General features: G+C 41.8%; 2 protein-coding genes across 2 annotated transcripts in view; one reads left to right on the top strand and one right to left on the bottom strand.

The window, feature by feature from the left end:
• The window catches only part of LOC115127015 (dedicator of cytokinesis protein 2-like), a 192817-nt gene that overhangs the window by 60263 nt on the left and 110826 nt on the right, over positions 1-21728 (bottom strand). The window lies entirely within an intron of this gene.
• LOC135571779 (uncharacterized) overlaps positions 1-21728 on the top strand; it is a 43418-nt gene that overhangs the window by 1566 nt on the left and 20124 nt on the right. The window contains exon 2 of the mRNA XM_065018542.1: positions 19649-21587. Within this exon, the coding sequence (XP_064874614.1) occupies positions 19942-21587 (1646 nt within the window). The 5' untranslated portion in view covers positions 19649-19941. The remainder of the gene's footprint in view (positions 1-19648; positions 21588-21728) is intronic.

Genomic DNA, 21728 nt, shown 5'->3' with positions numbered 1-21728 from the left:
ATGACAGAGAGACAGTGGGATGATGGTATAGCGATGACAGAGACAAAGAGAGTGGGATAATGATATAGGGATGACAGAGATAAAGACAGGGGGCTAATGATATAGGGATGACAGAGACAAAGACAGGGGGATAATGATATAGGGATGAGAGAGTGACAGGGGGATAATGATGTAGGGATGACAGAGAGACAGTGGGATGATGGTATAGCGATGACAGAGACAAAGAGAGTGGGATAATGATATAGGGATGACAGAGATAAAGACAGGGGCTAATGATATAGGGATGACAGAGACAAAGACAGGGGGATAATGATATAGGGATGACAGAGAGACAGGGGGATAATGATGTAGGGATGACAGAGCGACAGTGGGATGATGGTATAGCGATGACAGAGACAAAGAGAGTGGGATAATGATATAGGGATGACAGAGATAAAGACAGGGGGCTAATGATATAGGGATGACAGAGACAAAGACAGGGGGATAATGATATAGGGATGAGAGAGTGACAGGGGGATAATGATGTAGGGATGACAGAGCGACAGTGGGATGATGGTATAGCGATGACAGAGACAAAGAGAGTGGGATAATGATATAGGGATGACAGAGATAAAGACAGGGGGCTAATGATATAGGGATGACAGAGACAAAGACAGGGGGATAATGATATAGGGATGAGAGAGTGACAGGGGATAATGATGTAGGGATGACAGAGCGACAGTGGGATGATGGTATAGCGATGACAGAGACAAAGAGAGTGGGATAATGATATAGGGATGACAGAGATAAAGACAGGGGGCTAATGATATAGGGATGACGGAGACAAATAGACTGGGGCTAATGATATAGGGATGAGAGAGAGAAATAGACAGTGGGATAATGATATAGGTATGAGAGAGAGACAGGGGGATAATGATATAGGGATGAGAGAGAGACAGGTGGATAATGATATAGCAATGAGAGAGAGACAGGGGGATAATGATATAGTGATGACAGATAGACAGTGGGATAATGATATAGGTATGACAGACAAAGACAGTGGGATAATGATATAGGGATGACAGAGACAAAGACAGTGGGATAATGATATAGGGATGACAGAGAGAAATAGACAGGGGGCTAATGATATAGGGATGACAGAGACAAAGACAGTGGGATAATGATATAGGGATGACAGAGACAAAGACAGGGGGCTAATGATATAGTGATGACAGAGAGTAATAGACAGGGGGATAATGATATAGTGATGACAGAGAGAAATAGACAGTGGGATAATGATATAGGTATGACAGACAAAGACAGTGGGCTAATGATATAGCGATAACAGAGAGAAATAGACAGGGGCTTTAAAAAATATATATATTTGACCAGGCAAGTCAGTTAAGAACACATTCTTATTTTCTATGACAGCCTGGGAATAGTGGGTTAACTGCCTGTTCAGGGGCAGAACGACAGATTTGTACCTTGTCAGCTCGGGGGTTTGAACTCACAACCTTCCGGTTACAAGTCCAACGCTCTAACCACTAGCCCACCCTGCCGCCCGGCTAATGATATAGCGATGACAGAGAGAAATAGACAAGGGGCTAATGATATAGCGATGACAGAGAGAAATAGACAAAGGGTAATGATATAGTGATGACAGAGAGAAATAGACAGGGGCTAATGATATAGTGATGACAGAGCGAAATAGACAGGGAGCTAATGATATAGTGATAACAGAGAGAAATAGACAGGGGCTAATGATATAGTGATGACAGAGAGAAATAGACAGGGGGTAATGATATAGTGATGACAGAGAGAAATAGACAGGGGCTACTGATATAGTGATGACAGAGAGAAATAGACAGGGGCTAATGATATAGTGATGACAGAGAGAAATAGACAGGGGGTAATGATATAGTGATGACAGAGAGAAATAGACAGGGGCTAATGATATAGTGATGACAGAGAGAAATAGACAGGGGCTAATGATATAGTGATGACAGAAAGAAATAGACAGGGGGTAATGATATAGTGATGACAGAGAGAAATAGACAGGGGCTAATGATATAGTGATGACAGAGAGAAATAGACAGGGGGTAATGATATAGTGATGACAGAGAGAAATAGACAGGGGCTAATGATATAGTGATGACAGAGAGAAATAGACAGGGGCTAATGATATAGTGATGATAGAGAGAAATAGACAGGGGGTAATGATATAGTGATAACAGAGATAAATAGACAGGGGGTAATGATATAGTGATGACAGAGAGAAATAGACAAGGGGCTAATGATATAGTGATGACAGAGAGAAATAGACAGGGGGTAATGATATAGTGATGACAGAGAGAAATAGACAAGGGGCTAATGATATAGTGATGACAGAGAGAAATAGACAGGGGGTAATGATATAGTGATAACAGAGAGAAATAGACAGGGGGTAATGATATAGTGATGACAGAGAGAAATAGACAAGGGGCTAATGATATAGTGATGACAGAGAGAAATAGACAAGGGGCTAATGATATAGTGATGACAGAGAGAAATAGACAGGGGGTAATGATATAGTGACGACAGAGAGAAATAGACAGGGAGCTGATGATATAGTGATGACAGAGAGAAATAGACAGGAGCTAATGATATAGTGATGACAGAGAGAAATAGACAGGGGGTAATGATATAGTGATAACAGAGAGAAATAGCCAAGGGGCTAATGATATAGTGATGACAGAGAGAAATAGACAGGGGCTAATGATATAGTGATGACAGAGAGAAATATACAGGGGGTAATGATATAGTGATAACAGAGAGAAATAGCCAAGGGGCTAATGATATAGTGATGACAGAGAGAAATAGACAGGGGCTAATGATATAGTGATGACAGAGAGAAATAGACAAGGGGCTAATGTTATAGTGATGACAGAAAGAAATAGACAGGGGCTAATGATATAGTGATGACAGAGAGAAATAGACAGGGGGTAATGATATAGTGATGACAGAGAGAAATAGACAGGGAGCTAATGATATAGTGATGACAGAGAGAAATAGACAGGGAGCTAATGATATAGTGATGACAGAGAGAAATAGACAAGGGGCTAATGATATAGTGATGACAGAGAGAAATAGACAGGGGCTAATGATATAGTGATGACAGAGAGAAATAGACAAGGGGCTAATGATATAGTGATGACAGAGAGAAATAGACAGGGGCTAATGATATAGTGATGAGAGAGAGAAATAGACAGGGAGCTAATGATATAGTGATGACAGAGAGAAATAGACAGGGGCTAATGATATAGTGATGACAGAGAGAAATAGACAGGGAGCTAATGATATAGTGATAACAGAGAGAAATAGACAGGGGCTAATGATATAGTGATAACAGAGAGAAATAGACAGGGGGTAATGATATAGTGATAACAGAGAGAAATAGACAGGGGCTAATGATATAGTGATAACAGAGAGAAATAGACAGGGGCTAATGATATAGTGATAACAGAGAGAAATAGACAGGGAGCTAATGATATAGTGATGACAGAGAGAAATAGACAGGGAGCTAATGATATAGTGATGACAGAGAGAAATAGACAGGGGCTAATGATATAGTGATGACAGAGAGAAATAGACAGGGAGCTAATGATATAGTGATGACAGAGAGAAATAGACAGGGGCTAATGATATAGTGATGACAGAGAGAAATAGACAGGGGGTAATGATATAGTGATAACAGAGAGAAATAGACAGGGGGTAATGATATAGTGATGACAGAGAGAAATAGACAGGGGTAATGATATAGTGATAACAGAGAGAAATAGACAGGGGTAATGATATAGTGATAACAGAGAGAAATAGACAGGGGTAATGATATAGTGATGACAGAGAGAAATAGACAGGAGCTAATGATATAGTGATGACAGAGAGAAATAGACAGGGGTAATGATATAGTGATGACAGAGAGAAATAGACAGGGGGTAATGATATAGTGATAACAGAGAGAAATAGACAAGGGGCTAATGATATAGTGATGACAGAGAGAAATAGACAGGGGGTAATGATATAGTGATGACAGAGAGAAATAGACAAGGGGGTAATGATATAGTGATGACAGAGAGAAATAGACAAGGGGTAATGATATAGTGATAACAGAGAGAAATAGACAGGGAGCTAATGATATAGTGATGACAGAGAGAAATAGACAGGGGGTAATGATATAGTGATGACAGAGAGAAATAGACAAGGGGTAATGATATAGTGATAACAGAGAGAAATAGACAGGGGGTAATGATATAGTGATGACAGAGAGAATTAGACAGGGGGTAATGATATAGTGATGACAGAGAGTAATAGACAGGGGGTAATGATATAGTGATGACAGAGAGAAATAGACCGGGAGCTAATGATATAGTGATGACAGAGAGAATTAGACAGGGGGTAATGATATAGTGATAACAGAGAGAAATAGACAGGGGGTAATGATATAGTGATAACAGAGAGAAATTGACAGGGGGTAATGATATAGTGATGACAGAGAGAAATAGACAGGGGGTAATGATATAGTGATGACAGAGAGAAATAGACAGGAGCTAATGATATATTGATGACAGAGAGAAATAGACAGGGGCTAATGATATAGTGATGACAGAAAGAAATAGACAGGGGGTAATGATATAGTGATGACAGAGAGAAATAGACAGGGGCTAATGATATAGTGATGACAGAGAGAAATAGACAGGGGGTAATGATATAGTGATGACAGAGAGAAATAGACAGGGGCTAATGATATAGTGATGACAGAGAGAAATAGACAGGGGGTAATGATATAGTGATGACAGAGAGAAATAGACAAGGGGGTAATGATATAGTGATAACAGAGAGAAATAGACAGGGGGTAATGATATAGTGATGACAGAGAGAAATAGACAGGGGCTAATGATATAGTGATGAGAGAGAGAAATAGACAGGGGGTAATGATATAGTGATAACAGAGAGAAATAGACAGGGGGTAATGATATAGTAATGACAGAGAGAAATAGACAAGGGGCTAATGATATAGTGATGACAGAGAGAAATAGACAAGGGGCTAATGATATAGTGATGACAGAGAGAAATAGACAGGGGGTAATGATATAGTGATGACAGAGAGAAATAGACAGGGAGCTGATGATATAGTGATGACAGAGAGAAATAGACAGGAGCTAATGATATAGTGATGACAGAGAGAAATAGACAGGGGGTAATGATATAGTGATAACAGAGAGAAATAGACAAGGGGGTAATGATATAGTGATGACAGAGAGAAATAGACAGGGAGCTGATGATATAGTGATGACAGAGAGAAATAGACAGGGGGTAATGATATAGTGATGACAGAGAGAAATAGACAGGGAGCTGATGATATAGTGATGACAGAGAGAAATAGACAGGGGCTAATGATATAGTGATGACAGAGAGAAATAGACAGGGGGTAATGATATAGTGATAACAGAGAGAAATAGACAGGAGCTAATGATATAGTGATAACAGAAAGAAATAGACAGGGGGTAATGATATAGTGATGACAGAGAGAAATAGACAGGGGCTAATGATATAGTGATGACAGAGAGAAATAGACAGGGGCTAATGATATAGTGATGAGAGAGAGAAATAGACAGGGGGTAATGATATAGTGATAACAGAGAGAAATAGACAGGGGGTAATGATATAGTAATGACAGAGAGAAATAGACAAGGGGCTAATGATATAGTGATGACAGAGAGAAATAGACAAGGGGCTAATGATATAGTGATGACAGAGAGAAATAGACAGGGGGTAATGATATAGTGATGACAGAGAGAAATAGACAGGGAGCTGATGATATAGTGATGACAGAGAGAAATAGACAGGAGCTAATGATATAGTGATGACAGAGAGAAATAGACAGGGGGTAATGATATAGTGATAACAGAGAGAAATAGACAAGGGGGTAATGATATAGTGATGACAGAGAGAAATAGACAGGGAGCTAATGATATAGTGATGACAGAGAGAAATAGACAGGGGCTAATGATATAGTGATGACAGAGAGAAATAGACAGGGAGCTAATGATATAGTGATGACAGAGAGAAATAGACAGGGGCTAATGATATAGTGATGACAGAGAGAAATGGACAGGGGGTAATGATATAGTGATGACAGAGAGAAATAGACAGGGGGTAATGATATAGTGATAACAGAGAGAAATAGACAGGGGGTAATGATATAGTGATGACAGAGAGAAATAGACAGGGGGTAATGATATAGTGATAACAGAGAGAAATAGACAGGGGGTAATGATATAGTGATAACAGAGAGAAATAGACAGGGGGTAATGATATAGTGATGACAGAGATAAATAGACAGGGAGCTAATGATATAGTGATGACAGAGAGAAATAGACAGGGGGTAATGATATAGTGATGACAGAGACAAATAGACAGGGGCTAATGATATAGTGATAACAGAGAGAAATATACAGGGAGCTAATGATATAGTGATGACAGAGAGAAATAGACAGGGAGCTAATGATATAGTGATGACAGAGAGAAATAGACAGGGGCTAATGATATAGTGATGACAGAGAGAAATAGACAGGGAGCTAATGATATAGTGATGACAGAGAGAAATAGACAGGGGCTAATGATATAGTGATGACAGAGAGAAATAGACAGGGGGTAATGATATAGTGATGACAGAGAGAAATAGACAGGGGGTAATGATATAGTGATAACAGAGAGAAATAGACAGGGGGTAATGATATAGTGATGACAGAGAGAAATAGACAGGGGGAAATGATATAGTGATAACAGAGAGAAATAGACAGGGGGTAATGATATAGTGATAACAGAGAGAAATAGACAGGGGGTAATGATATAGTGATGACAGAGAGAAATAGACAGGGAGCTAATGATATAGTGATGACAGAGAGAAATAGACAGGGGGTAATGATATAGTGATGACAGAGAGAAATAGACAGGGGGTAATGATATAGTGATAACAGAGAGAAATAGACAAGGGGCTAATGATATAGTGATGACAGAGAGAAATAGACAAGGGGTAATGATATAGTGATAACAGAGAGAAATAGACAAGGGCGTAATGATATAGTGATGACAGAGAGAAATAGACAAGGGGTAATGATATAGTGATAACAGAGAGAAATAGACAGGGAGCTAATGATATAGTGATGACAGAGAGAAATAGACAGGGGGTAATGATATAGTGATGACAGAGAGAAATAGACAAGGGGTAATGATATAGTGATAACAGAGAGAAATAGACAGGGAGCTAATGATATAGTGATGACAGAGAGAAATAGACAGGAGCTAATGATATAGTGATAACAGAGAGAAATAGACAGGGGGTAATGATATAGTGATAACAGAGAGAAATAGACAGGAGCTAATGATATAGTGATAACAGAGAGAAATAGTTAGGGGGTAATGATATAGTGATGACAGAGAGAAATAGACAAGGGGTAATGATATAGTGATAACAGAGAGAAATAGACAGGGGGTAATGATATAGTGATGACAGAGAGAAATAGACCGGGAGCTAATGATATAGTGATGACAGAGAGAATTAGACCGGGGGTAATGATATAGTGATGACAGAGAGAAATAGACAGGGGGTAATGATATAGTGATAACAGAGAGAAATAGACAGGGGGTAATGATATAGTGATGACAGAGAGAAATAGACAGGGAGCTAATGATATAGTGATGACAGAGAGAAATAGACAGGGGGTAATGATATAGTGATGACAGAGAGAAATAGACAGGGGGTAATGATATAGTGATAACAGAGAGAAATAGACAAGGGGCTAATGATATAGTGATGACAGAGAGAAATAGACAAGGGGTAATGATATAGTGATAACAGAGAGAAATAGACAAGGGCGTAATGATATAGTGATGACAGAGAGAAATAGACAAGGGGTAATGATATAGTGATAACAGAGAGAAATAGACAGGGAGCTAATGATATAGTGATGACAGAGAGAAATAGACAGGGGGTAATGATATAGTGATGACAGAGAGAAATAGACAAGGGGTAATGATATAGTGATAACAGAGAGAAATAGACAGGGAGCTAATGATATAGTGATGACAGAGAGAAATAGACAGGAGCTAATGATATAGTGATAACAGAGAGAAATAGACAGGGGGTAATGATATAGTGATAACAGAGAGAAATAGACAGGAGCTAATGATATAGTGATAACAGAGAGAAATAGTTAGGGGGTAATGATATAGTGATGACAGAGAGAAATAGACAAGGGGTAATGATATAGTGATAACAGAGAGAAATAGACAGGGGTAATGATATAGTGATGACAGAGAGAAATAGACCGGGAGCTAATGATATAGTGATGACAGAGAGAATTAGACCGGGGTAATGATATAGTGATGACAGAGAGAAATAGACAGGGGTAATGATATAGTGATAACAGAGAGAAATAGACAGGGGGTAATGATATAGTGATGACAGAGAGAAATAGACAGGGGTAATGATATAGTGATGACAGAGAGAATTAGACAGGGGTAATGATATAGTGATGACAGAGAGAAATAGACAGGGGTAATGATATAGTGATGACAGAGAGAAATAGACCGGGAGCTAATGATATAGTGATGACAGAGAGAATTAGACCGGGGGTAATGATATAGTGATGACAGAGAGAAATAGACAGGGGGTAATGATATAGTGATAACAGAGAGAAATAGACAGGGGGTAATGATATAGTGATGACAGAGAGAAATAGACAGGGGGTAATGATATAGTGATGACAGAGAGAAATAGACAGGAGCTAATGATATATTGATGACAGAGAGAAATAGACAGGGGCTAATGATATAGTGATGACAGAAAGAAATAGACAGGGGGTAATGATATAGTGATGACAGAGAGAAATAGACAGGGGCTAATGATATAGTGATGACAGAGAGAAATAGACAGGGGTAATGATATAGTGATGACAGAGAGAAATAGACAGGGGCTAATGATATAGTGATGACAGAGAGAAATAGACAGGGGGTAATGATATAGTGATAACAGAGAGAAATAGACAGGAGCTAATGATATAGTGATAACAGAAAGAAATAGACAGGGGGTAATGATATAGTGATGACAGAGAGAAATAGACAGGGGCTAATGATATAGTGATGACAGAGAGAAATAGACAAGGGGCTAATGATATAGTGATGACAGAAAGAAATAGACAGGGGCTAATGATATAGTGATGACAGAGAGAAATAGACAGGGGGTAATGATATAGTGATGACAGAGAGAAATAGACAGGGGGTAATGATATAGTGATAACAGAGAGAAATAGACAAGGGGCTAATGATATAGTGATGACAGAGAGAAATAGACAAGGGTAATGATATAGTGATAACAGAGAGAAATAGACAAGGGCGTAATGATATAGTGATGACAGAGAGAAATAGACAAGGGGTAATGATATAGTGATAACAGAGAGAAATAGACAGGGAGCTAATGATATAGTGATGACAGAGAGAAATAGACAGGGGGTAATGATATAGTGATGACAGAGAGAAATAGACAAGGGTAATGATATAGTGATAACAGAGAGAAATAGACAGGAGCTAATGATATAGTGATGACAGAGAGAAATAGACAGGATCTAATGATATAGTGATAACAGAGAGAAATAGACAGGGGGTAATGATATAGTGATAACAGAGAGAAATAGACAGGAGCTAATGATATAGTGATAACAGAGAGAAATAGACATGGGGTAATGATATAGTGATGACAGAGAGAAATAGACAAGGGGTAATGATATAGTGATAACAGAGAGAAATAGACAGGGGGTAATGATATAGTGATGACAGAGAGAAATAGACCGGGAGCTAATGATATAGTGATGACAGAGAGAATTAGACCGGGGGTAATGATATAGTGATGACAGAGAGAAATAGACAGGGGGTAATGATATAGTGATAACAGAGAGAAATAGACAGGGGGTAATGATATAGTGATGACAGAGAGAAATAGACAGGGGTAATGATATAGTGATGACAGAGAGAATTAGACAGGGGGTAATGATATAGTGATGACAGAGAGAAATAGACAGGGGGTAATGATATAGTGATGACAGAGAGAAATAGACAGGGGTAATGATATAGTGATAACAGAGAGAAATAGACAGGAGCTAATGATATAGTGATAACAGAAAGAAATAGACAGGGGGTAATGATATAGTGATGACAGAGAGAAATAGACAGGGGCTAATGATATAGTGATGACAGAGAGAAATAGACAAGGGGCTAATGATATAGTGATGACAGAAAGAAATAGACAGGGGCTAATGATATAGTGATGACAGAGAGAAATAGACAGGGGGTAATGATATAGTGATGACAGAGAGAAATAGACAGGGGGTAATGATATAGTGATAACAGAGAGAAATAGACAGGGGGTAATGATATAGTGATAACAGAGAGAAATAGACAGGGGGTAATGATATAGTGATAACAGAGAGAAATAGACAGGAGCTAATGATATAGTGATAACAGAGAGAAATAGTTAGGGGGTAATGATATAGTGATGACAGAGAGAAATAGACAAGGGGTAATGATATAGTGATAACAGAGAGAAATAGACAGGGGGTAATGATATAGTGATGACAGAGAGAAATAGACCGGGAGCTAATGATATAGTGATGACAGAGAATTAGACCGGGGTAATGATATAGTGATGACAGAGAGAAATAGACAGGGGTAATGATATAGTGATAACAGAGAGAAATAGACAGGGGGTAATGATATAGTGATGACAGAGAGAAATAGACAGGGTAATGATATAGTGATGACAGAGAGAATTAGACAGGGGTAATGATATAGTGATGACAGAGAGAAATAGACAGGGGGTAATGATATAGTGATGACAGAGAGAAATAGACCGGGAGCTAATGATATAGTGATGACAGAGAGAATTAGACCGGGGGTAATGATATAGTGATGACAGAGAGAAATAGACAGGGGGTAATGATATAGTGATAACAGAGAGAAATAGACAGGGGGTAATGATATAGTGATGACAGAGAGAAATAGACAGGGGGTAATGATATAGTGATGACAGAGAGAAATAGACAGGAGCTAATGATATATTGATGACAGAGAGAAATAGACAGGGGCTAATGATATAGTGATGACAGAAAGAAATAGACAGGGGGTAATGATATAGTGATGACAGAGAGAAATAGACAGGGGCTAATGATATAGTGATGACAGAGAGAAATAGACAGGGGGTAATGATATAGTGATGACAGAGAGAAATAGACAGGGGCTAATGATATAGTGATGACAGAGAGAAATAGACAGGGGGTAATGATATAGTGATAACAGAGAGAAATAGACAGGAGCTAATGATATAGTGATAACAGAAAGAAATAGACAGGGGGTAATGATATAGTGATGACAGAGAGAAATAGACAGGGGCTAATGATATAGTGATGACAGAGAGAAATAGACAAGGGGCTAATGATATAGTGATGACAGAAAGAAATAGACAGGGGCTAATGATATAGTGATGACAGAGAGAAATAGACAGGGGGTAATGATATAGTGATGACAGAGAGAAATAGACAGGGGGTAATGATATAGTGATAACAGAGAGAAATAGACAAGGGGCTAATGATATAGTGATGACAGAGAGAAATAGACAAGGGGTAATGATATAGTGATAACAGAGAGAAATAGACAAGGGCGTAATGATATAGTGATGACAGAGAGAAATAGACAAGGGGTAATGATATAGTGATAACAGAGAGAAATAGACAGGGAGCTAATGATATAGTGATGACAGAGAGAAATAGACAGGGGGTAATGATATAGTGATGACAGAGAGAAATAGACAAGGGGTAATGATATAGTGATAACAGAGAGAAATAGACAGGGAGCTAATGATATAGTGATGACAGAGAGAAATAGACAGGAGCTAATGATATAGTGATAACAGAGAGAAATAGACAGGGGGTAATGATATAGTGATAACAGAGAGAAATAGACAGGAGCTAATGATATAGTGATAACAGAGAGAAATAGACATGGGGTAATGATATAGTGATGACAGAGAGAAATAGACAAGGGGTAATGATATAGTGATAACAGAGAGAAATAGACAGGGGGTAATGATATAGTGATGACAGAGAGAAATAGACCGGGAGCTAATGATATAGTGATGACAGAGAGAATTAGACCGGGGGTAATGATATAGTGATGACAGAGAGAAATAGACAGGGGGTAATGATATAGTGATAACAGAGAGAAATAGACAGGGGGTAATGATATAGTGATGACAGAGAGAAATAGACAGGGGTAATGATATAGTGATGACAGAGAGAATTAGACAGGGGGTAATGATATAGTGATGACAGAGAGAAATAGACAGGGGGTAATGATATAGTGATGACAGAGAGAAATAGACAGGGGGTAATGATATAGTGATAACAGAGAGAAATAGACAGGAGCTAATGATATAGTGATAACAGAAAGAAATAGACAGGGGGTAATGATATAGTGATGACAGAGAGAAATAGACAGGGGCTAATGATATAGTGATGACAGAGAGAAATAGACAAGGGGCTAATGATATAGTGATGACAGAAAGAAATAGACAGGGGCTAATGATATAGTGATGACAGAGAGAAATAGACAGGGGGTAATGATATAGTGATGACAGAGAGAAATAGACAGGGGGTAATGATATAGTGATAACAGAGAGAAATAGACAGGGGGTAATGATATAGTGATGACAGAGAGAAATAGACAGGGGGAAATGATATAGTGATAACAGAGAGAAATAGACAGGGGGTAATGATATAGTGATAACAGAGAGAAATAGACAGGGGGTAATGATATAGTGATGACAGAGAGAAATAGACAGGGAGCTAATGATATAGTGATGTCAGAGAGAAATAGACAGGGGGTAATGATATAGTGATGACAGAGAGAAATAGACAGGGGGTAATGATATAGTGATAACAGAGAGAAATAGACAAGGGGCTAATGATATAGTGATGACAGAGAGAAATAGACAAGGGGTAATGATATAGTGATAACAGAGAGAAATAGACAAGGGCGTAATGATATAGTGATGACAGAGAGAAATAGACAAGGGGTAATGATATATGATAACAGAGAGAAATAGACAGGAGCTAATGATATAGTGATGACAGAGAGAAATAGACAGGGGTAATGATATAGTGATGACAGAGAGAAATAGACAAGGGTAATGATATAGTGATAACAGAGAGAAATAGACAGGGAGCTAATGATATATGACAGAGAGAAATAGACAGGAGCTAATGATATAGTGATAACAGAGAGAAATAGACAGGGGGTAATGATATAGTGATAACAGAGAGAAATAGACAGGAGCTAATGATATAGTGATAACAGAGAGAAATAGACAGGGGGTAATGATATAGTGATGACAGAGAGAAATAGACAAGGGGTAATGATATAGTGATAACAGAGAGAAATAGACAGGGGTAATGATATAGTGATGACAGAGAGAAATAGACAGGGGAGCTAATGATATAGAGAATTGATGATGACAGAGAGAAATAGACAGGGGGTAATGATATAGTGATAACAGAGAGAAATAGACAGGGGGTAATGATATAGTGATGACAGAGAGAAATAGACAGGGGTAATGATATAGTGATGACAGAGAGAATTAGACAGGGGGTAATGATATAGTGATGACAGAGAGAAATAGACAGGGGGTAATGATATAGTGATGACAGAGAGAAATAGACCGGGAGCTAATGATATAGTGATGACAGAGAGAATTAGACCGGGGGTAATGATATAGTGATGACAGAGAGAAATAGACAGGGGGTAATGATATAGTGATAACAGAGAGAAATAGACAGGGGGTAATGATATAGTGATGACAGAGAGAAATAGACAGGGGGTAATGATATAGTGATGACAGAGAGAAATAGACAGGAGCTAATGATATATTGATGACAGAGAGAAATAGACAGGGGCTAATGATATAGTGATGACAGAAAGAAATAGACAGGGGGTAATGATATAGTGATGACAGAGAGAAATAGACAGGGGCTAATGATATAGTGATGACAGAGAGAAATAGACAGGGGGTAATGATATAGTGATGACAGAGAGAAATAGACAGGGGCTAATGATATAGTGATGACAGAGAGAAATAGACAGGGGGTAATGATATAGTGATGACAGAGAGAAATAGACAGGGAGCTGATGATATAGTGATGACAGAGAGAAATAGACAGGAGCTAATGATATAGTGATGACAGAGAGAAATAGACAGGGGGTAATGATATAGTGATAACAGAGAGAAATAGACAAGGGGGTAATGATATAGTGATGACAGAGAGAAATAGACAGGGAGCTGATGATATAGTGATGACAGAGAGAAATAGACAGGGGGTAATGATATAGTGATGACAGAGAGAAATAGACAGGGAGCTGATGATATAGTGATGACAGAGAGAAATAGACAGGGGCTAATGATATAGTGATGACAGAGAGAAATAGACAGGGGGTAATGATATAGTGATAACAGAGAGAAATAGACAGGAGCTAATGATATAGTGATAACAGAAAGAAATAGACAGGGGGTAATGATATAGTGATGACAGAGAGAAATAGACAGGGGCTAATGATATAGTGATGACAGAGAGAAATAGACAAGGGGCTAATGATATAGTGATGACAGAAAGAAATAGACAGGGGCTAATGATATAGTGATGACAGAGAGAAATAGACAGGGGGTAATGATATAGTGATGACAGAGAGAAATAGACAGGAGCTAATGATATAGTGATGACAGAGAAATAGACAGGGAGCTAATGATATAGTGATGACAGAGAGAAATAGACAGGGGGTAATGATATAGTGATAACAGAGAGAAATAGACAGGGGGTAATGATATAGTGATGACAGAGAGAAATAGACAAGGGGCTAATGATATAGCGATGACAGAGAGAAATAGACAGGAGCTAATGATATAGTGATGACAGAGAGAAATAGACAGGAGCTAATGATATAGTGATGACAGAGAAATAGACAGGGAGCTAATGATATGGTGATGACAGAGAGAAATAGACAGGGGGTAATGATATAGTGATAACAGAGAGAAATAGACAGGGGGTAATGATATAGTGATGACAGAGAGAAATAGACAAGGGGCTAATGATATAGCGATGACAGAGAGAAATAGACAGGAGCTAATGATATAGTGATGACAGAGAGAAATAGACAAGGGCCTAATGATATAGTGATGACAGAGAGAAATAGACAAGGGGCTAATGATATAGTGATGACAGAGAGAAATAGACAAGGGGCTAATGATATAGTGATGACAGTGAGAAATAGACAAGGGGCTAATGATATAGTGATGACAGAGAGAAATAGAGCATACAGGTCGCAGTGGTGGGTGGTATAAGGTGCTTTAGTAACAAAACGGACGGCACTGTGATAAACTGCATCCAGTTTATTGGAAGCTATTTTGTAGATGACATCGCCGAAGTCGAGGATCGGTAGGATAGTCAGCTTTACTAGGGTAAGTTTGGCCGAGGCTTTGTTGCGGAGATGTTTGATATGAGTCTGGAAGGAGAGTTTACAGTCTAGCCAGACACCTAGGTACTTAACACTTTTTTTAAATATTAAACTTTACCTTTATTTAACCAGGCAAGTCAGTTAAGAACAAATTCTTATTTTCAATGACGGCAGATGTGTACCTTGTCAGCTCGCGGGTTTGAACTTGCAACCTTCCGGATACTAGTCCAACGCTCTAACCACTAGGCTACCCTGCCGCCCCAGGGACAGGTGGTATGTCTATCTCCTGTTTCTGTAGCATGAGGCAGCTGGATGGACAAGTACACCCCCTGGACAGGATGTTAGTCTATCTCCTGTTTCTGTAGCATGAGGCAGCTGAATGGACAAGTACACCCCCTGGACAGGATGATAGTCTATCTAATGTTTCTGTAGCATGAGTCAGCTGGATGGACAAGTACACCCCCTGGACAGGATGTTAGTCTATCTCCTGTTTCTGTAGCATGAGGCAGCTGGATAGACAAGTACACCCCCTGGACAGGATGTTAGTCTATCTCCTGTTTCTGTAGCATGAGGCAGCTGAATGGACAAGTACACCCCCTGGACAGGATGTTAGTCTATCTCCTGTTTCTGTAGCATGAGGCAGCTGGATGGACAAGTACACCCCCTGGACAGGATGTTAGTCTATCTCCTGTTTCTGTAGCATGAGGCAGCTGGATGGACAAGTACACCCCCTGGACAGAACGTTAGTCTATCTCCTGTTTCTGTAGCATGAGGCAGCTGGATGGACAAGTACACCCCCTGGACAGAACGTTAGTCTATCTCCTGTTTCTGTAGCATGAGGCAGCTGAATGAACAAGTACACCCCCTGGACAGGACGTTAGTCTATCTCCTGTTTCTGTAGCATGAGGCAGCTGAATGGACAAGTACACCCCCTGGACAGGATGTTAGTCTATCTCCTGTTTCTGTAGCATGAGGCAGCTGGATGGACAAGTACACCCCCTGGACAGGACGTTAGTTTATCTTAGGGCCTTACCCGCAATCTTTCTCCTTAACGCTAGACAAGCAGAGATGCACTTACTATCATTCTTCTTTATTTAACATTTATTTAACTTTTCAAGTCCGTTAAGAACATATTCTTATTTACAATGACGGCCCACCCCGGCCGCCCTATGGGACTCCCAATCACGGCTGGATGTGATGCAGCCTGGATTTGAACCAGGGACTGCAGTGCCCCTTCTTGCAATGAAATGCAGTGCCTTAGACCGCTGCCCCACTCGGGAGCCCAGCAGGTCCTATTTGTACAGTCTTTGGTATGATTCAGCCAAGGATGGGAGAGGAGAGACAGACAGTGAGTGATGAGAGAGAAGAGAGAGAGACAGTGAGTGATGGGAAAGAAGAGAACGAGACAGTGAGTGATGGGAGAGAAGAGAGAGACAGTGAGTGATGGGAGAGAAGAGACAGTCAGTGAGTGATGGGAGAGAAGAGACAGACAGTGAGTGATGGGAGAGAAGAGAGAGAGACCGTGATTGATGGGAGAGAAGAGAGAGAGACCGTGATTGATGGGAGAGAAGAGAGAGACAGTGAGTGATGGGAGAGAAGAGAGAGAGACAGTGATTGATGAGAGAGACAGTGATTGATGGGAGAGAAGAGACAGACAGTGAGTGATGGGAGAGATGAGAGAGACAGTGAGTGATGGGAGAGAAGAGAGACAGACAGTGAGTGACGGGAGAGAAGAGAGACAGACAATGAGTGATGGGAGAGAAGAGAGAGACAGTGAGTGATGGGAGAGAAGAGAGACAGTGAGTGATGGGAGAGAAGAGACAGAGAAAAAAATCATGGAGAATATTTAGAGATAAAAAGGAAAAAAGGATAGAGATAAAAGAGGGAGTAATTGGAGGAGGAAAATGAGGGAGTAGGAAGATGAGGAAGGAGGAGGAAGAGGGAAAGGAGGGAGTAGGAAGATGAGGGAGGAGGAGGAAGAGGAGAAAGAGGAGGAGAAGGAGGAGGAGGAGGAAGAGGAGTGAGAAGGAGGAAGAGAAGGAGGAGAGGAGTGAGGAGGAAGAGGAGGGAGGAGGAGGAAAAGGAGGAGGAGGAGGAAGAGGAGGAAGAGGAGGGAGGAGGAGGAAAAGGAGAGAAAACAAGAATAGACAAAGAACAAAATAAATAGAACACAGTCTGAATAGAAACAAGAATACTGAGGAAACTGGTACACCTCACTAGCTCTTCTCATAAAGAGAGTGTGTGTGTCTGCTGTTAACCCCAAAGCTAATGAATTGGAAAGAGACCAGTACAGTAATCCTCTCCCCCACTTCCTCTCCTTGTCCCAATTCTGCATCCTGAAAACACACACACACATCAGAGCTGCATTATCTTTGCCTCTGGATATAATCTCCATACTGGGAATATTTAAGCAATAAGGCCCGAGGGGGTGTGGTATATGACCAATATACCACGGCTAAGGGCTGTGAACCCATGTTTGGCAGTGAAACCATGTGACTTGCATATTGCATCAGAGCAGCTGTCTGAGCAGAGACCTGGAGAAGACATAGTCCTGTCCTTGATTACTGTGCAGTAAAGCGGCCCTCACACACACGCACGCACACCAGCCACCAATCGAAGGGTGAAAAATGAGGCTCACCTTGAGGTGACAGGGGACTCAATTCACTGGAGCTTTCAGCCCACTGTAACCACAGCAAGGAAACAAACACCGTCACACACACACTACGTCCGATCATCACTGTCCTCACACAGTGCCTCAGTGAATGTACACATATTCAAAACTTTTTAAATACCAGTCAACTGTTCAGAATCTCTCTCTCTTTCTGTCTCAGTGTGGTGGCCGATGCTTTAAGAGAAGCTTCTCTGTGTCTATTGATTATGCTCTGACCGCAGGCAGGCACAAAGGTGTCTGCGGTGTTACAGGTCTACATGATTAACTTTACACAACATCTCTTCCCCACCTCACCCCGCTCTCTTTTTTTCAGTCTGGCCTCTCTCTCAACTATTCTCTTCAACTTCCCATCAACACACACACACACACACACACACACACACACACACACACACACACACACACACACACACACACACACACACAGACAGACAGACAGACAGACAGACAGACAGACAGACAGACAGACAGACAGACAGACAGACAGACAGACAGACAGACAGACAGACAGAGATGTAAAAATATCTCTCTCAAAACGTTTCTCTCATTCAGAGACAGTCTGCCCTTACATGCACGCATTCATGAAAACTCATAAACACACATGTCGACACATGACTGCCTTTCACACTGCCCCTTGACCCCCTACACCTCCTGTCATGGGACACCTGTTGCCATGGTGATACGGATAAACAGTGAATTTGGATGTTCACATGTATCCCTCTGGTGGCCAGGTTGACCTATTTTAAGAAATGCCATTGGCTTGTGGAGAAAAGGTTGAAGATCTTCGATAGGCTGATGAATTTGTTACAGGAAGTAATCACTGTCACCTGGTGAGGTTGGCATAGGGCTAACATGTGCCAGGTTATCTGATGGGACCAGCTACAGAGTAGCATTCTATCACTTGACACTAAGTCAATTATTTGAATTGGCTGATGCTTAAACTTAACCTTAAACATTTTCACATTATCTTCAGATTAGGTTTCACTTAACATCCATGCAACAATGTGAAAAAATCTGAACATGAACATTCTGTCTGTGTATGGAGGTGGTGTCGCAAATGGCACCCTATTCCCTATATGATGCACTACAACAGTTGTGTACTATAAATGGCATAGGGTGCCATTTGGGACACAAGGGGGTTTTCCACCTGCAGTGGAGAGATCCAGTCTGCAGCCAGGTAGCCAGTAAAGCGGTGATGGTACTATAGTGGTCTCAGCTAAACCAGTCTCTTCTCTTCTCTCCTCTCCTCTCCTCTCCTTTCCTCCTCTTCTCCTCTCCTCTCCTTTCCTCCTCTTCTCTTCTCCTCTCCTCTCCTCTCCTCTCCTCTACTCTCCTCTCCTCTCCTCTCCTCTCCTCTTCTCTTCTCTTCTCTCCTCTCCTCTCCTCTTCTCTCATCCAATCAAGAAATGAAAACCCAGAGACATGACGACCAATGGTCAGACTGATTGGTGACATCATACCAGTGACAGAAGCAGAGCTGGGACAGAACAACCATGGATTCTATGGTCAATGAGCAACAATACAGTAATCCACTGTAACTCTAGATCTCTCTCTCAACAACACTCTTCTCTTGGATAAACAGAGACCAGTGACTCATCTCTCCACTCAGATATAAGACTGCCTCCTCCCATTGGGATGTCACAGAGTGGCTCCTCCCCTTCCAGCTCCTCTGGGGGCTGAGCCAATTGACTGGGGCTATGGGCAGAAGGTTGGCTGATCCGACCAATCCGGTGCCTGCGCTGGGGGTGCCCCTGGCGGGGGGACGATGGGGGCCGCTGTGCAGTGTGGGGGTGCAGACCTCCCCCAGCCTTAGGACCCTCCCATCAATCAAACGCAGCCAGCCAAAACGGACGCAGCACCCAGAGACAGGACGGGGAAACAACCATGTCGTCACAGCAACGACAATGTTCTCAGAGACTGGGGTTGTTTGTGACTCAGGCAGCATTGGGGGCAGCAGTGGATTTGCCATTTCCAAGGAGATGAGTCAGAATGCCATCAACAGTCTGACAAAGGACGACATGGGGTCACAAGGGTCAGGGGGCGGAGTCTACTGTCAGATCAAAGCCATACGGGCCAATCCCAGGGAGTCTGGCCATAGGTCCAGCGGGAAATGGACATCTCGATACACCAATGGGAGTGTGGTCGCCCCTGAGGTGGTGGGCGGGGTCTGCACTGAGGGTGCTGAGGGCAATGAGCCAATCAGAGAGAGGAGGAGGGTCCAGTCTCTTAGAGGGGAGAAGTCTCGCCCTGGACTGAGGTCAGGGAGTCTGTCTCAGTCTGTGAGCTCTCATGCCACGCCTCCAAGGCCCTGTAGAATGATGACATCATCGTCGCCCCGCCTCTGTGGAACCTGTGGGCGGAGACAGTCCCAGGCCCCACCCATCTGCATGGCAACAGCGTGCCGCAGGCGAGCGGCAAATCTGATCACAGAAAGCCAGACTCTACCGATTCCTCCCCGGAAAAAGTCTGTACTCCCCAACCAGAACCGGAAAGAATCCCCTGTTCTGAACTCACACACACACACACCACCAACCCCACACACAGCTGTGAAGAACACTCAAACACAAACTCAGACATTGCCCTCTCCACATGCAACCCAAAGGATACACACTCTGCCTGCGAAAGATGCACCTGTGATCCCATGTCCCAACACTAAGGATACACAACACACACATACCCACACAACAGACCCAGAACCCAGGTTACCCAGGTTACATCAGAAAGAAACACACACACAGACAACAGACACACAGTCACACACCATGAAGACAACATCTTCTCCAGCTACACAGTGTTTTCCAGACAGAAACACAGAGACGTCATCTGACAACCAAAACTCTCCACAAGACTCATCTATACAAGTCACCACCAAGCCGCCAACCCCAGTCCTCCTCATAGGCACAAAATCCTTGGCCGCACCCCTTCTCCCACCTAAAAACTCCCCCAAACCCTGCCACCCTGCCCAGGTGAACACAAAACCAGCACCCCCTGTCCTTCAGACCCAACTCAAACCTACACCCCTCACCCCTTCCCTGCACCCCAAAACATCACCAGCACAGCCAATGAAATCAGAAGCCTCCAAAACCCATGCTCCATTAAAAGACGCCCATGCTCCCCCTGCTGCCAATCTGGCCCCACAATGCAACGGGGCTCCAGGGGGGCTGGTGGGGCTACAGGCGGGGGTCCAGGCGGGGGTACCCAGAGGGTTACAAGGGTGTGTGTCAGGGGGCCTCCACGGGCGTCTCCACAATGTGGAGGAGAGTCTGCTCTCCAACCAGGAGAAGATCAAGGTCCTCCTCAATGTTATCCAAGACCTGGAGAAGAGCAAGGCCCTCAGCGAAGGGTGAGAGAGGGAGGAGGGAGGGAGGGGTTTCTGAGTGCGTGCATGTGTGTGTGAGTGTGTGCATGTATGTGTGTGCTGTCAATCTGTCATCACTCACCATCTCTACCTCTGCTGTCAATCTGTCATCACTCACCATCTCTC

This window comes from Oncorhynchus nerka, linkage group LG5 (genome assembly GCF_034236695.1).
Source record: "Oncorhynchus nerka isolate Pitt River linkage group LG5, Oner_Uvic_2.0, whole genome shotgun sequence".
Taxonomy (NCBI): Eukaryota; Metazoa; Chordata; class Actinopteri; order Salmoniformes; family Salmonidae; genus Oncorhynchus; species Oncorhynchus nerka.
The sequence above is the reverse complement of the archived record's forward strand: the minus strand, read 5'-3'. Positions and strand labels throughout refer to the sequence as shown.